General features: G+C 36.6%; 1 protein-coding gene across 2 annotated transcripts in view; it reads left to right on the forward strand.

The window, feature by feature from the left end:
* The window catches only part of VPS37A (VPS37A subunit of ESCRT-I), a 50,122-nt gene that overhangs the window by 9,663 nt on the left and 21,946 nt on the right, over positions 1–18,513 (forward strand). For both annotated transcript variants that reach the window (XM_047090386.1, XM_047090384.1), the window contains exons 2-4: positions 10,796–10,870; positions 12,996–13,110; positions 13,715–13,815. In XM_047090386.1, coding sequence (XP_046946342.1) covers positions 10,796–10,870; positions 12,996–13,110; positions 13,715–13,815 — 291 coding nt within the window. The remainder of the gene's footprint in view (positions 1–10,795; positions 10,871–12,995; positions 13,111–13,714; positions 13,816–18,513) is intronic.

An 18,513-nucleotide genomic window follows, 5' to 3' on the forward strand; every position in this document is an offset into this window, starting at 1 on the left:
GTGCAATACCAAGAACATATTGATAACCCACACTAAGAGGCAGTTGAATGACATCAATTTGCAGATATTCAAAGGGTCCGGAGAGAGGAGGTCTGAGGCCTTTTGGGACAAAAATTGTTTTTCCAGGATTATGGACCTGACAAGTAGAAGTCTCCCTACCAGTGTTGATTCATAATTGCAGTCACCTTAAATGTACTTTAGTGTGTAAAGGAATGTAAAAACCAAAAAATGGGATTTGCCTGAGAGCTGGGAATTACCAAGCAGCCAACTTTGGTTTCCCATAGCCCCATCTATTGACTTATCTTACAGCCATTGTTGACCCATCTTAATTTCTCTGATTCAGGAGCAGACTTTTGCCATGTTACAAGGTCATTAGGATGGCAAAAATCTGACCATGTGGGGGCCAGTTTTTATAGAAGCAAAATGAACTTCATGCACACATGCCACAATCTTACAAATACAATATAAAGAAGACATAGTATTCTTACTTGATAATGCTTCCCACGTAACTTAATATATCAAAGAAATCTAATTAGTTTAATCATTTTTTTGGAGTGTTCGAAGAACACTTCTGGAAGAACTCCAAAATTTCTTACATGTCAAAAAAGCCTTCATTTAGAATTTGGTTTTGGGAACTTTGTCAAAATATCAAAAAAAGGGTTTTAAAGTTTGCCTAAATAGGATCACAGATCATTATGAGACTTAATACTCAGAAGGTAAAGAAATGTTCACAATCTGTTATCAAAAGCAGACTGGAAGTCCAAAAAAAAAAAAAAAAACCTTTGTTCTTTTAACAGAGAAAATCAAATTCTAATTTTGTATCAGCCTACTATTGCTATCAAAACTTAACTCATTTTAATCTTAGGCCTGACCACTCATAAAGTTCCTTTCCAAAAATTCCTTTTTCACAAGCTTTATAAGTTTTCTGTTTTTCACATTCCAATTTTGTCCTGTTCTTTCTCTTTAAATAACCAACTCTTGGGGCCCCTGGGTGGCTCAGTCGGTTGGGGGTTCAACTTCAGCTCAGGTCATGGTCTCACGGTTCGTGGGTTTGAGCCCCGCATCAGGCTCTTTGCTGACAGCTTGGAGCCTGGAACCTGCTTCAGATTCTGTGTCTCCCTCTCTCTGTTCCTCCCCTACTCACACTCTGTCTCTCTCTCTCCCAAAAATAAATAAAGATTAAAAAAAAAAAATTTAAAGAACCAACTCTTTAGGACAAAATTACTTTCTTTTCCCTCAACAAAAAAATGCATCTCCGTTTCTTACACGTTCTCTTAACCATTTTACTTTGTTTACATACAAAGATGTTTCCCTTATTTCTAGTAGCTTTATTAAAGCTACAGTAAATAGCTATTTCTACAGTAAATAGAATTCTTAACCCTTAGAAATCTTAATTTCTAGTCAAAACTAAGAAGGAATTTTGAACTATCATACCAGCATTTTTTAGATGAACAAATTATGAATACATTTCATAATTTCTAGAAGCATGTGCTTTTTTCAGTTTTCCAATGAAGAATTAACAAAACTAAATATCTTTTAGTTTTTCTGTAATAAACCAAAAGTAGGTAAGCCTATGTTCAATAACAGTATTTTATCTTACTGGGAAATAATGTAAATATTCAGTACATTCCATCATTTAATTTAATTTAGCAAGACTCCTAAAATATCCAGCTAGAGAGATTTGGAAAAATTTTTTAAGCACATTACCATAAAATATAATTATTTTATATGTAAGCTCTTATGCCACGTACATCTAAATCATTTGCTCCAGCAATCAAGTTTAGATTACCCACAAAACTTTGAGACGTTAGACACAATGAGACATCATTCTAAGTTATTTTTGCTGACAAATTACAACAGCTGTAATAAACTAGTAATTCAGGTAGAATAAAATGTTTATCTTCATTGTATTCAATGTTGATAACTCTAAAGATATGCCTGTTTTAATTAAACTGATGAATTTAAACTAGCTTTAATTTAGTAGAACATTATCCTAGAACTTCAAAAACATTTGGGTGTTTCTCTTATATTTCTGAGAATTTAATTAGATAAGCACTTAATTTTCCCTAAACCAATTAAGTAGATCGTGAAGCCAACTAAATTTACAAAATAATTATAAGAACACCAACTAGAGATAGAAAATACCACACATTTACTACAAGTTCTCTCTATAGAAAGAGACACATAAACACAGACGCAGACCTCATAGCTTATAGCTTTAAATTGTTGCCATGAATATAAGTGCAGAAACAAAATTCACTACGTATAAAAAAAAAAAGCCGCAGCTCAGTCTTTCTTTATTATCTTTTAATTTTAGGGCTGAATTTTAATATAGTATGAAAGTTTGAATTCTTACACTTGAAAGAAGTTTTTTTGAGTATAGTCGACATACAATGTTACATTAATTTCAGGTCTATAGCATGATGATTCGGCTTCTCTATACCTTATGCTGTGCTCCCCACAAGTGTAGCTACCATCTGTCACCATAAAACACTATTATAATATCATTGACAATATTCCCTGTGCTGTGCCTTTTATTCTCACGACTTAGTCATTCCAAAACTGGAAGCCTTCCGCTCCTCTTCATGCATATTCCCCATTCTCCCAGCCTCCCTCCATCTGGCAACCATCATTTCTGAGTATTTAAAGGTTTGATTCTGCTTTTTTTTTTTTAATCATTTGTTTTTTAGATTCCACATATGAATGAAATCATACGATACTTTCTCAACCTGACTTACTTCATTTACCATAATAACCTCTTGATTCATCCATGTTGTCTCAGATGGCAAGGTCTCATTTTTTTTTTTTATGGCTGACTGATATTCCCTTGTATACATATACCATAACTTCCTTATCCATTTTTCTGTCAGTGGACACTAAGATTGCTTCCATATTTTGGCTACTATAAATAATGCTTCAGTAAACAGGGGTGCATGTCTTTTCAAATTAGTGTTTGTTTTCTTTGGATGAGTACCCAGTAGTGGAGTTACTGGATCAAATGGTATTCCTGTTTTTACTTATTGGGGGGAACCTCCATACCCACCGTGGCTGTACCAGTTTACGTTCCCATCAACAGTGCATGAAGGTTCCTTTTTCACCACATCCTTACCAGTACTTGTTATTTCTTGTCTTTGATTTTAGCTGTTCCAACAGGTATAAGGTGATAACATATATTTAAAACAAGTGTAGCTGTTTTTAATTCCTCAAAGAGTTAAGTTGCCACCAAAATGATATCAAAGGATACTCATACTCATCCCCTTATGTTTGAGTGTTTTTTCCTGCTCTGGGTGCATTTAGCTTAGAGAAGTCCTAAAAAAAAAAAAAAATTCTTCTCAGGTTCTGAATACCAGCTTCTAATTTGGACAGATTTCTGATCATAGAGTTAGGAAATCCTTTCAAGTATCTTGTCAAGTCTCAGCCAAGACATACAGTTAACATTTGTGGCAGTTTTAAACAACCTCATTGATCCTAGCCGCATCCTCAAAAAGGGCACAAAAGATACTGTCTTTATAAGATCTAGAACCTGCATGTCCCAGACAGGCTGAAAGCCAAGCCAAATTCTTAAGATGTAAAACGAGACCATCAAGAAGGCAGTAGCTATCCCTGGGAGAACAAGGATCAATAACCAATTGTTCTGGATTTGGAAAGGAAAGGGATTTTTTTTTCCCTCTCTACTGGGTTCAGGACATAATTTATTTACAAAACTTTTTGAGAATCCTCTATGGGTTTAAGAAATTATTTAACTATGACCCTTAGTTAACTGTAGGGGTTGCCTGCATCCTGGGATGGTCTTTATCTTAATAAAAAGTAACTAATAGTCTCTTCAGAATGGAAAGGCAATTTAGATAGAGGATTCCTAGAAAGAGTACTCAAATAAAGGAGAGAGGAGGGCCATAGGAAGTAATGTCAGTCTTATATGTTAGTCTTTTGTTTTAGGTGCCTTTCTTTTTCATTGTCCTTTTACAGTGAATCAATGAAACTTTTGGAATTTTGAAACCTTTTGAAGGCTTCTGCCTACCAATTAAAATAGGTATCCCGTTCTATTTGAGAATACTTTCAAGTGTTCTTCAAGAACACTTTTTTTAAATTTTTTTTTTAAGTTTATTTATTTATTTATTTATTTATTTGAGAAGAGAGAGACAGAGCATGAACAGGGGAGGGGAGAGAAAGAGACACAAAATCTGAAACAGGCTCCAGGCTCTGAGCTGTCAGCACAGAGCCCAACGGGGGGCTCGAACTCACGGACCACAAAATTATAACCTGAACTGAAGTCAGACGCTTAACCGACTGAGCCACCCAGGCGCCCCAAGAACACTTCTTAAATTATTTCTCTAATTGGAGTATTTACCTTAATGGCCATTGTAATTCTAGGTTGGTTTTAGTAAGATCTTGCTATTTGACTAAATATTTGAAACTTCTGGGACTACAGATTTTAGACCTACAGTAAGCAGGTGTATGCCAGAATGTGGCCTGGTCAACTCTACATATAAAAGATCCCACTTTTTAGCTAAGCCTCTGGATTTCTCGAAGGCAAACGAATACCTAAGAGAGACATGACATGGAGTTGGGAATTGTGCGATGTTTTACCTCATTGCATAGAAATTGCCTTCAGGTTGGTGGGTGACCTAGTGTCAGTTCTAACCCATTAATGTGACCAACTTATTCTATCACAGAAGTCTTCTTGAGGTGGTGAGTGCTCTAATAGCCTTTGAATTTAAATGCTTGACCCATGGCCACCAATGTTTGCAGCCTTATTTCTGGCTTCTGAGACTTTCTTATCAGCCATTATTTAAAACAACACTAGAGGCCTCACACTGGACCTAGTCCAGCTCACATCAGGCCCAGCCTGGCTCTTAAGTCAGATCCAGCCAGTGGCCACCAACCCCAGCCAGTGGCCACCACCAGTTGCCACCGTAGGCTAACCAGCAGACGCTAGTAAATGGAGACTGTGGGTTAGAATTGGGGAAAGTACCAAACCCAGCAAACGCCAGTCAGTGGGGACTGTAGACTGGAACTGGGAAAGGGATTTCAATATGAAATTGTAGACTGAACCAAGCAAAGGACTGGAGTTCCGTTAGAGCCTCTTGTCTGTGCAGACTGACTCATTAACTCTATACTGGAAACCAATTAGATCCAAGTTCAAATGCAAAGAAGGTGGAGCTCAAAGAGAGAGAAGCTCACCAAAGGTCCTTAAAGTGCCACGCCTGTGTTTCTTTTTATTTCCAATTGTCTTTGGAAATTCCCTTCTTCGGATCCTGTTGCTGCCACCCAATCTGTTAAAAGACAAAACCAAGTAAATTTTGAAGATGCAGTTGGCTTCATTAGATGATACATGAATTGGGCAGTATCCCATCCAGCAAATAAGGGGAGCTCCCAGTAGTTGTGCAAGATGGAAAATTTTTATAGGAAGGGTGGTGGAGCAAAGAAGTTATTAGCAAAATAAAAGGATTGTACCAGGTAAGGTCACCTTTCTTTGGGGTTAACAGTAGGGGGTCTAATTAGGTGGATTACCTCATCTTGGAAGTGATAGAGGGGACCCATGTGACAGATAATCTCATTTAGTGCTGTTCAGAAAATTCCTGACTGGTTAAGACAAATTTCTGAGGAGGTTGAGGCTACAGTCAGGTTAGGTATTAAGACCTAGTGTGGTGACTTAGCCTAAGTGGCTGTATTTTGGGCCTCTCTTTTTCTTTTTAATGAGACCACGGGGGTGTGAGATTTTCAATGGCAAAGGATGTGAATACTTAGAGCCCCCGTGTTATTTCACACCTGAAGTTTTTCCCATGGTGTTTCTTCTGTGTAGAGTGTCCACTTTGTTTCCCTGATTCTCTTTCCTAGGTGTTAACTCTTACTTGACTTTTAACTGTAGTTCAGATATTATTTCCCTGAAGACCCTACCACCCCTACCCTTGCTTAGGTTAGGTGCTTTCTTCTGTGTTCCTCTAGCTCTTTGCACCTCTGTTTCATTATCCTGTGTTCCACAGAACACTGTTCAAAGAGTACTGTGAAATACATGCTCCGTGTCAAACAGACTGAGAAAACAAAATCGAGTGCTTTAGAATTTCCCAAAGCCTTTAAAATGTAAAAACGTGTCCGTATTCTCCAAGAAGAGAAGGTAGTATGAAACATTTTCCAAACAGAGCACTGAACCATTTATTTGAGCTATTAATTTTAAATTTTCAGTTTCTTAATTTTTCATTTTCATGTCAACTGTGTTGTGTGTATGTGAATGCAAGTGTTGTTTTCTTTTGTTACTTTAAGAATATTAATTACAGAAATTTAGAGTCTTCTGTTTGCTCAATTAACTCTGTTTCCTTAAGTTTTTGTATTTGGGGCCTTGTTGAGTTTGGTGCCTGCCTTGCATGGTTTTGTTTTGTTCAGACCTCTTTTGAACTGTTCATTTCTGTATTGGAGATTTCTTGTTGACTTGTTGGTAGATATTGAACTCTGTTTATGATAGCCTGCCTCTGATGATGAATAAAAAAAGAATGATTTGCTCCAAGATGGGAGAAGCTGATATTTGTCTTTGGATGTTGGAGGCTACCTGGAAGTCAGCACCTTCCTAAGGCACTGCCGCCTCACCGTGTTGTTCTAGATACAGAGATGACTGACTGTTGGTTGGAACAAGCAGGGAAAAGAGAGTGATCTGTCCTACCTTCTGTTCCACACATCTTCCCATTCATTACCCTGGGAAATGTTTCTGCCCTGCCCTCCACACTCTGGGTTTGCATTGACTTTCTTCAAGGGTTTGCAGGACCTTCAGACTACTCCTGCTTTGCATTGGTCTTATTTTGGGGGGTTGTCATTAGTTCCTGTATATACTAACTTTATCTTGCCTTTTTCCTTATTATCACCCTTTTCCTTAAATCTAATCCCATCTTTTTATCTTTTAGGGATTCCTCAGAATTTCTTCTCTGCTTACTCTTTGCAAAGCATTGTTACAGCTTTGGTTTTTTTTTAAAGTCTTTTGTGATATTTTCTAGAAATTTAGGTGGGAGAGGGAAGTTGTCTAATCTCTGCCATCTTTAAGCATCTGCATCCTTATTTGTAAGGTTCACTTGTAAACATTTCTTGATTTACTCAACACTGGGACATGCATGCTTGAACTGGTCTTTTTTAGTCCCTTGATTTTTTCTTCATGCTGTGCGCCCCTTCAAAGACCACACATATTTCTGTATTTGTTTCTTTGCAAGATGGTGGCTATATGGTAGCTGTTCGATTGAACTAAGTCTTACGAAGTCCAACTGTACACAAAATATAAAGTCCAAAATATAGTCAGAGATAAATGATTGTTTTGTAAAGGAATCTTTTTACCATAACTGGTGCCTATATTGCATTTCAAGGTCTATTTGTTTATAGTTTTACGGACTATCAAAGAAATGAGGATGCCACTTGATCATACACTCTAGCAGAGTTCTTTGTTGTTTCAGTTTGAAAACCATAGTAATTCACTTGTCTGAGAGAACCTAGAACATAAAAATATTAATGGAAGGTCATTCAAATTTGCTCTTGTAGTGTGATTACAGTATTACTTTAAAATATGTGTGTGTTTATATCCAGAATGCTACTGCCTGTTAGCTGAAAGATAAGGCTACAAAGAATGTTTATCAAAGTGTGATTTATAATAGTGAAACCTAGAAACAATCTCAATAATTGATAAAAAGTAGATTAAACATGATAGTAAAACATTATACAGCCATTTAAAAAAAGACAATGTAAAATAGCATTTACTGATTCAAGAAGAGCAGGTTACAAATTGTGTAGACAGTACAGTTGCATTTTACATAAGGCTCTGAATATAGAAAGATTAGGTTATATACCAATGTGTTAGTGGATTGATTTTTATGTTCTCCTTGCTTGTTCTTTTTGTTTTTTCCCAATGAAAATGAATCATTTTTAAAATAAGTTTTTTAAAAGTTATTTAAAATAGCAAAAACTTCAAAAATCACATTTGTGAATATTTAGGGAATGATTCTTCTTTTACTTAAGTAAACAGATATTTGCCATATTGTCTAATGTAGCTAGTGCAGGGGAGGAAAATGGTGTCCTCAACTCTCTCAGGATATCTGGCTGGGTCTGAAAATTAAACTGACAGATTAACAGGAGAAAAGTATATAAGCTTATTTAATAGAAGTTTTACATGAGATGGAAAACTTAAAAAGGAAGTGAAGACCCAAAGAAATAGTTAGACCTAAGTATTTTATGCTAGGTTTGATTAAGAGTGCACAGTAATGGAGGAATATGATGGGTTAAAGAATATGAGGTAATTGGAGTAAACAAGGTGGGGGCCAGCTTCGCAAGGCTTCTTTGTTACTATTCTTCTTGGTGTCCCTTTGTCTTTGGAGGTAAGGATGTTCCTTTCCTTTTGATATAAGAAGGGCATATGTCATATGAGGGTTTTATGATGTTTCAAGGAAGAAGGATGGGGCAGGGAGGAGGTTAGAGTAACATTCCTGCTTCTCATATTTTCTCAAACTCCTTTGGCTGAAAATAATCAAGATGCTGAAGTAGTATGTCCTGAACTCCAACAATTACCATGACTAACTTGTGTTGGAATTTGTTTACTCATAGTTCAGCTTTCACTAATATTACGAGTATTGCTTTCAGTTATCTATTATACCTCATTTGTGTAGGAAATTTGCCAAAACTTAATAATGTCAACACTTTAATCATCAGGACAATGAATTGAACACTTCTAAGCCAATGAATTAAGTGAAAATTATTTTAATCAAATTTATTTACTTTCTATAAAAATACACTGAAAAACTGACTTAAAACTTCGGTACTATAAATGTAGACAGGCTGCAACTGTGATGCATGTTCAAAACGCATAGTTAATGATAGTTAACATGTATTGAACAATTACGGTATTTTGTGGAGGGCTTTACGTGTATTCTCTCGTTTAATCTAACAAATATTTTCGGTAGATAGGTACTTTAAACATCCCTGTTTTCCATTTGAGAGATAAGTAGTTTGCATATAGTCACACAAGTAAATGGTTTAGAGGGAGAATTTGAACCCAGGAAGCCTCACTTTGGAGGTCATGCTTTTAACCATGAAGATGCTCTACTTAGCTTAAAACTGATGGATGCTTTTGTGACCAGCATTCCCTTGAAGCAGTTACACCTTCGGGTCTTAAAATAATATACAGGAATAGAAAACTGAAGCCATTTAATTGATTATACGGTGTTCCTACAACTGAGGAGGTTGTCAGTATCCTAGTGTCCAAACGTGAACCCCAAAGAAAAACCTGTCTAACGCTGTTTAAGTCCTAATACTGAATATCTTTTTGAGTCTCTTCTCAGCTGTTTCTTCTTCTCAATTCTAACCCCATTCCATAGGATGTCAGAGTACAGAGCTTTAGTTGAAGCAATCAAAAGAACAAAAAATAAATTATTACATAAATGCTAGATCTTTTAGCAGCATTAATGCGTGGAAAAGTTTCATGCCTTTTTGAATATTAAGATTCTTCCTAACTTTAACTCATTAGTACTACTTAACATTTTTCCCTTTGGAAATACTATGCATGTTCGTTAGGACTTGAAGTGAGCTTCCAAAAGATTTGGTTGCTAGATTGTAGTTGTAATAATGTGTCCCTACAATTAATAATAAATTAATTCTAAGTATAGAGCATTAAAGTGTAAGGAAATTATATTAGTTGGCAGTTCTATTCAGCTGCTACCAGCAGAAACTCCCAAAATACTGACTTACACAAGATAAAACTTTTTCCTCTCACAAAAAAGAAATTCAGTTGACAATACCGTAGTCATTAAAGACTCAAGCTACTTCTTTCTTTCTGCTCAGCTCTCCCTAGTGTATGACTTCCATTCTCACGGTCACTCATGGTCCAATATGGCTGTTGGAAGTGCAGCTATCAGGTCCAGGCAGGAAGGCCAAATAGACTCTTACTCATTTTTTTTTGTCCCCTCTTTTAGACGCTTTCCTAGTAGTTTGACCCTACGACCTCCCTATATCTATCTTGGAGGTTAAGTCTGTACCAACAACTAGCTGCCAAAAAAGGCTAGAATGTTGCTACTCAAAATAAAATTAGACTTCTCTTACTTAGGAAGAACGGGAGGAAAATGGCCAGCAGTCTGTCATAAGACTGTAGGAGACATCTTATCTAGACTTAAGTTTAAGATATTAAGACCCAGACTTCCCTAGCTGTCTATATAGCTGAATAGTGGCAGAGTTACGATCAGAACCCAGATGTCTTGTTGACCTGTGTTAACCAGAGGATAACAGTTGCTTCTAGTAATGATGAATTAGATAAAATTATAGTAAATCGATCTAGTATTAATAGGAGTTTTTCTCTGCTATTTTACCTCAACATCTATCTGCACTGTATCCACACACACTTGGATATCTCAGACTATTTTGCCTGTTTATTTGATAAATCTTTCTATGATAATTGTTCCCTTAAGATGCGAGTTATTGGGGCGCCTGGGTGGCTCAGTCGGTTGAGCGTCCGACTTTGGCTCAGGTCATGATCTCGCGGTCCGTGAGTTCAGGCCCCGCGTCAGGCTCTGTGCTGACTGCTCAGAGCCTGGAGCCTGTTTTGGATTCTGTGTCTCCCTCTCTGTGACCCTCCCCTGTTCATGCTCTGTCTCTCTCTGTCTCAAAAATAAATAAACATTAAAAAAAAAATTAAAAAAAGATGCGAGTTATATTGGCTGTCTAGATTCTGTGATTAAAATTAATAGTTTTAGTAGGCTCTAAAAACATATAAAATTCTTTTTAACATTAATGGTTTTGTAACTTCAGGTAAACTTTTCTCTCAAATTTTCTCTTACAGTATAGCTGAAATACAGAAAGATGTGGAATACAGGTTGCCATTCACCGTAAACAACCTGACAATTAACATTAATATGTGAGTAGAATTGTATCCTATATTTTTATGTAATAGTGTGTTTAAAAGTCTTTTCATTATTTTGTTTCTTAGTTATTAGACGTAAATTGCTTAAAGTAAACTTGCTTAAACCTTTCCCTTTCTAGTAACTGTAACTTCTAAAAAAGTTAATGCAATTTCGTGAAACAAAAATTTTTTAAAGACATCATTATAATGATATTGCTGTAAGAAAAAACTATACAAGAAGAAAGAAATTCAATAAAAAGATGTAATGATCTTTAGTACTATAATTATTTTTATTGATTTGCACTAAAGTTTTAGCTGGAGGTAGGCTGAAAGAAAGAATGATAAGGACAATCAAAGGGATTGTGTATCGAAAACCATTAGAGATCTATTCAGCTTTATATCAAAAACAAGTTAAAATAGTCTAGTTTTCAGCAACAGATACACTACATCAGCCAGAAAGTTCAAGGCTCAATTTGATCTGCTGATTAAAGAAAAAAAATCAAGTTAAAAATTTTCTTCGTGAGAGAAAAGATTGGACAGGATGATTGCTGAATTCCCCATTTAACTATAAGTGCAGTTATTAGTCTTCAGCATGAAAGTATTAAGTTACTACTTTCTCAGATTGCAGTAGGGGGCTGGGTGCTGGAGCAGGTGTTTGTGGGTAAGAAGCACTTAACTGGAAGACAAGAAGCATGGCTTATTCATCTTTATATTCTCACCGTCTAGCACAATGCCAGCACAGAAAAGGCCTTGTTAAATCCTAGTTGAATAAGTGAATGAAAGTGTGAACGTATAACAGTCCCAAGCATGATGCTGGGTTATCTTGATATAGAGGAGCTTTTTGAATCCTCACAACAGTCCTGCAAATTGGGCAAATTACAGACACATAGGTAGCGAACAGCATAGTCAGGATTACAAACCCAGATTGGTTGTGCTTCAAAGACCATTCATTGCCTTTTTTACCAAACTACTTTAACATCTTTATATAAATGAAGTAGTTTTGTCCCCCATATGCTTTAGTAGGAAAAGCCAAAAAGGACCCAGTTTTCTTTTTGACAGTGCTATAAAATAAATAGTTATCTGAGCCAGAAGGCGAACAGGGAGACCGTTTAAAGGGACATATTCTTCTTTGAGAGGTTTGGACATCAGTATCCATATCCAGTAAAATCCCATTTTTTAAGACTTCGATCTCTGATTTTAAATTTGTGGTAGTTCAGAAAGGTTGAGATTTTCACCTTTTTTTTTTTTTTTTTTTTGTATAGAGAGTTTACTGTTCTTTACTTGAAACCATGTGATTGACCTCAGACTTGGGAGAGATGTGTTAATGGGGACAATTAGAAGAGAGCTTTATAGAACCAAGGCATGATGACAGCTACAGTGTTTTAATTGTAGTACTTTGGCTTTTATCTATTCACTCTTTAAAAATTCAGTAGATGGTGAAATAATTCTTGGCAGTATTTCAAAAGTAGGAAAACCACAAGGAAATTATATGGACAGAAACTGTGGTCCAGCTGATAGCCAGACTGGGTTACTGTGGTTCACCTCGTACAAATAACCTGATCTGACTTTTATCTGAGATTTTACGTAGCTTGGTTTGTTGTGTTTGAAAGCAATTAATTGACTTGGTGTAAAGAATATTCTATAACTCAGGGTATCCATATTCCACATTAAGAAGGTTTTACTGGGGCGCCTGGGTGGCGCAGTCGGTTAAGCGTCCGACTTCAGCCAGGTCACGATCTCGCGGTCCGGGAGTTCGAGCCCCGCGTCAGGCTCTGGGCTGATGGCTCAGAGCCTGGAGCCTGTTTCCGATTCTGTGTCTCCCTCTCTCTCTGCCCCTCCCCCGTTCATGCTCTGTCTCTCTCTGTCCCAAAAATAAATAAACGTTGAAAAAAAAAAAAATTTTTTTTAAAAAAATAAAAAAGGTTTTACTATATTGAATTACTTTATGATATTGTTGCCAAAGTAGATCCTTTTGTATATTTTCAATCAACAACCATAAGAGAGCACTTACTACTGTGAATAATTAATTCAAATTAAAGTATGAAAATTTAATTTGCTTTTAACTAAGTTTGTTTTAGCATTAATGACTATATAACGTAACCCTTGTCTTTTTGTTTTTCATCTGTTCTACATTGAACAGATTGCTCCCTCCACAGTTTCCTCAGGAAAAACCAGTGATCAGTGTTTATCCACCAATACGACATCACTTAATGGATAAACAAGGAGTCTATGTTACCTCTCCATTAGTAAACAACGTATGTATATAGTATAATTTATCTCAGAGTAGTATAACAGGTGTATTACTTTTCTGCTGTATATTCAGAAATCTAAAATGCATTTAAAATCTCATTTGGAATCAGTACAATTCCGAGAAAAAAAAATTCACTATATCTAATAGATAATATTGATTTGAAAGTTATTTGTTTTTCTGTGATGAGGACCTGTTGATCTTAGAACTTTGGTTCATAGTAGATCTTCCATAGTTGTCAGGAGGGGATAAAATTCAAATATGCCTCCAAGTTCTTAGGATACATAAATAATTGATTAATGTGAGGAACTGTAACTTATATGTACTCTCAGTATTTATCATTGAACCTTAAAATTATTTTAAAAAGTGTGGAAATATTTTAGCTCCATTATTGGTTAAATAGATTTTTAACCTGATTTATGGCATCGAGTGTATAGGAAAATATTATAAGTTGTAGATTGCTCATATGGTCATTTGACACAATATCCTTTGTTTTTCATTTACTTCCTGACTTGCAGAAGGGGATTTAAGATTAAGTTTTAGGATGACATTATCCTAATAAGACTTATTCTGAAAGTGATTTTAATCTCCCTGTATACTGTTACTTTCAGTTTACAATGCATTCAGATCTTGGAAAAATTATTCAGAGTCTATTGGATGAGTTTTGGAAGAATCCTCCAGTTTTAGCTCCTTCTTCAACAGCATTTTCATAGTAAGTATATTTGTAACAAAAAACCTATATGTATATATTTATTTTTACTTATTTTTATCAAAGTGCACATAATACAGTTTAAAATTTCAAATGATGTTAAAAGGCAGTTCTCTTTTTTTCCACATTCCCACCTTCACACAGACAAATTTATACTTTTCAGAGGCAGCTGCGTTTTCTTCTTTTAGCTGCTTCTCCAATATTTACCTTCATCTTTCTGAATAATGTAAATATAATATAAACATACATCTCTTAATTCTCTCATTTTAGGTGTATCAGCCTTCTGTTATGATTGATGAGACTTTATCTTTCACAAACGTTCCTTTCCTTCCAGCCTCTCAGTGATTGAGGTCATGATTTTTACTTAAATTTCATGTTTGATATTTTCATTAATTTGATTCTGGAAATATTCCCTGTTGCTAAGTCATGTACTTGGTCATGATTACATTTCTTTTATGATACAACTTTTTGCTTTTTTTTTGGAGATGATAATTCTGTGTTTCCATTGGTTATTTTATCTTTTTAATTTTCCACATCTTTCAGCAGCTTTGAAAAATACCTTTCAAATCGTTTTTACACATCATCAAACCTTGACAACATGTATTTTCCTTGTGAATCTGCAGTTTGATTAGAGACTACTAGAGACAGCTCATCTTTGTTTCATCTTTTGCATTAACTGTTGTGGTTGCAAATCCAGGGATTGAAATACTCTGAAGGCTCACTTAATTTTCACATCTGGCAGTTAAAGTCAGTCACAAAGTCCCATCCAGGTTCAAAGGGGTGGAGACTAGACTCCCATCTCTTGATAGAGTGGCAAAGGTCAAAAAATCTATCTGTAGATGTTTTGAAAATACAAAATGCCACAGTTCTTCTGGCAACAAGAATTTACTTCTCTCCTATATGCAAAAATGTATGCAGTCCCTTACAACCAGTGGGACATAAAGCCTGGTATTGTAAAAATCTGTGCTCTGTTCTGGGAGAACCCAGAGGTCCTTAGGAAGCTGAGTTCCGGCCTTTAAAGAGGCAACACTCCAAACATCCTGAACAGAAACAGCACAGATTCAGCAATTTGAAAAATGCCTGGGGCACACAGAAAGTAGAGTGATTTACTCATCACAGAGTTTGTCCAGAGAAACAGGGATCTCGGGACCCCCCACCCCCGCCCCACTTAGGAAAAAAGGAGCTAGCACATGTCTTTTCTCTGCCCGTCCCCTCAGCTTAAACACAGCTGTGGGAACCAGTGTGGCACCAACACTTGCTTTGTAACTTGTTTATGCCAGGGCCTGCCGCCCCATGCTTCATTGGATATGCCCTCACCAGTCACACTTGCTTCAGTCCCCAGCACTGTGAGGTCCCTCCCCCAGAAGAACTGCACAGCCCTTGCCAGCACCCCAATACACAAAAGCCTAAGGCATTTGCTGCAAAAGCCTAAAGCAAAACATGTTAAAAGTGCCTGCCCTGCCCAAGCACTCTATGCAGGTCCACTTAGGCCATCTCAGTCCCCACAGCAGAGGCTCCAGGTCTTATTTAGCAGGCAGACCAGTGCACTTCACTCCCCTGGGACCAAACACTACCCACAGCAGACCAAGAAAGCCACTGCAGAAAACTGGACTGAAGGGAAAAGTGGCAGGAACAGAACGGGGCACACACAACACACAGAGGCATGCCCCCCCCCCCCCCGCCCGAGTGCCAGGTCCTGAGGAACAGGAGGCACTGCACTGCAAGACATTGCAGGATCTCGTGGATGTAGCTGGCCTTCCTAGCACATGGAGAGTTAGACAAAATGAGGAGACAGAGAAATATGTCCCAAATGAAAGAACAAGACCAAACCACAGCAGGAAACCTAAGTAAAACGGATATGAGTAGTAGGCATGTTAGAGAATTTGAAGTATTGATCGTGAAGATACTTGCTGGCCTTGAGAAGAGTGGAGGACATCAGACCCTTAACAAAGAGATAAAAAAGAACCACTGAGAGATGAACACAATAAGTGCAATTAAAAATGGACTTATTGGAATGTATAACGCGATAGATGAAGCAGAAGAACAAATTAATGATCTGGATGAGAGAGTAATGGAAAGTAACCAAGCTGAACAAATGAAAGAAAAAAAATTGATGCAAATTGGGACTACTCTTAGGGAACTCAATGACTGTCAAGTATAAGAATATTCACGTTGTAGAGATTCCAGAAGAAGAAGGGGGTGGGGGAGACAAAATTTATTTGAAGAAATAATAGCTGAAAACTTCCCTAATCTGCAGAAGGAAACAGACTTCCAGACCCAGGAAGCACAGAGATCCCCTCTAAAAATCAACTCAAGGAGATCCATACCAAGACATAGTAATTAAAATGGCAGAAAGTAGTGAGAAAGAGATAATAACGTTCAAAGCAGCAAAAGAAAAGAAGACAGTTGCATACTAGGGAAAACCCATAAGGGTATCTGGATTTTTCAGCAGAAACCTTGTAGGCCAGAGGGAGCGGCATGATATATTCAAAGTGCTGAAAGGGAAAAATCTGCAGCCATGAATTCTTTATCCAGCAAGTCTGTCATTCAGTATAGTAAGAGAAATCATTTCTCAAACAAACAAGAACGAAAGGAATTCATGACTATTCAACCAGCCCTACAAAAAATATTAAAGGGAACCCTCTGAGTAGAAAAGAAAGACCACAAATACGAAAAATAAGTATATTTGTAAAAATCAGGCAAGGGATCACAAAAGGATGTAAAATATGATACCATATACCTAAAACATGTGGGGGAGAGGAGTAAGTGGGTTCAAACGTCAGCAACCATCAACTTAATATAGACTCCTATATCCAGAAGATGTCCTTTAAACCTATGCTTTGTATAATCACAAATTAAGAACCAATAATAGATGGGGTGCCTGGATGGCTCAGTCTGTTAAGCTTCCAACTCTTGATTTTGGCTCAGGTCGTGATCTGTTGGTAGGTGGGATTGAGCCTTGTATCGGGCCTCAAGCTGACAGCATGGAGCATGCTTGGGATTCTCTCTCTCTCTATCCCTCAACCCTATCTCAAAATAAATAAACATTAAAAAGAAAGTAATGAGCAAAGAATAAGGAGAAAGGAATCCAAGCATATCACACACACACAAAAAAACCCCAGCAAACCAGGAAACAGCAAGACAAGAAAGGATCAGAGAAAAACTATAGACACTACTACAAAACAAGTAACAAAATAGCAATAAATACATATACAATTGACACTTACTTTGAATGTAAATCGACTAACTACCCCAAGAAACATAGGGTGACAGAATGGATAAAAACACAAGACTCATGTATCTGCTGCCTCTAAGAGTCTCATTTCAGCCCTAAAGACACCAACAGGGCGTCTCAGTGGCTCAGTCGGTTAAGCGTCCGACCTCAGCTCAGGTCATGATCTCACAGTCCGTGAGTTCGAGCCCCGCATTGGGCTCTGTGCTGACAGCTCAGAGCCTGGAGCCTGCTTTGGATTCTGTGTCTCCCTCTCTCTGACCCTCCCCCATTCATACTCTGTCTCTCTCTGTCTCAAAAATAAATAAACATTAAAAAAAATCAAGATACCAACAGATTGAAAGTGAGGGGTTGGAGAAACATTTATCTTGCAAATGGAGGTCAAAAGAAAGCTGGAGTAGCAATACTTATATTGGACAAAATAGACATTAAAACAAAGACTGTAACAAGAGATAAAGAAGGTCCTATATCATAATAAAGGGGACTTCCCAACAAGAGGATATAACAGTTATAAATGTTTATGGACCCAACATGGAAGCACCCAAATCATAACAGTTAACAACAAACAAAAAGGAACTAAATGATACTAGTACAGTAATAGTGGGGACTTAACACCCCACTAAAATCAATGGACATATCATCCATAGAAAATCAAAGAAACTGTGGCTTTGAATGACACACTATGCCAGATGAATTTAACAGATAGATACATTCCATCCTAAAGCAGGAAAATACATATTAGTTTCAAGTGCACATGAAACGTTCTCTAGACTAGAACACATATTACACCACAAAACAAGTCTCAACAAATTTGAAAAGATTGAACTGATAACATGCCTCTTTTCAGACCACAATGCTGTGAAACTAGAAGTCAATCACAAAAAAAAGGTCTGGAAAAAGTACAAATACATGGAGGTTAAATAACATGATACTAAACAATGAATGGGTCAAATAAGAAATCAAAGAAGAAATTAAAAATTACATAGAAACAAATGAAAATGAAAACATAATGATCCAAAGTCTTTGGGATGCAGCAAAAGTGGTTCTAAGAGCGAAGATTATAACAGTACAGATTGCCACAAGAAGGAAGAAAAATCTCAAACAACTTAACATATTTAATGAAGCTAAAAAAAAAAGTGAATTAAGTAAACCCAAAACCAGAAGAAAGAAGTAAATAATAAAGATTAGCACAGAAGTGAATAATACAGAAACTAAAACAAACAAACAAAAAAAAACAGTAAAAAAGATCAATGAAACCAGGACCAAGAGCTGGGTCTTTGGAAAAAATCAATAAAATTGATAAACCTCTAGCCAGACTCATCCAAAAAAAGAGAAAGGACCCAAATAAACAAAATAACAAATGAGTGAAATACAAACAATTGTAAGAGAATATTATGAAAAATTATTTGCCAACAAATTGGGACAACCTGGAAGAAATGAATGAATTCCTAGAAACATATAACCTACAA

Source organism: Lynx rufus, unplaced genomic scaffold (genome assembly GCF_022079265.1).
Source record: "Lynx rufus isolate CCGP_SWC_20201006 ecotype Redwood Valley unplaced genomic scaffold, mLynRuf1.p SCAF_3, whole genome shotgun sequence".
NCBI lineage: Eukaryota > Metazoa > Chordata > Mammalia > Carnivora > Felidae > Lynx > Lynx rufus.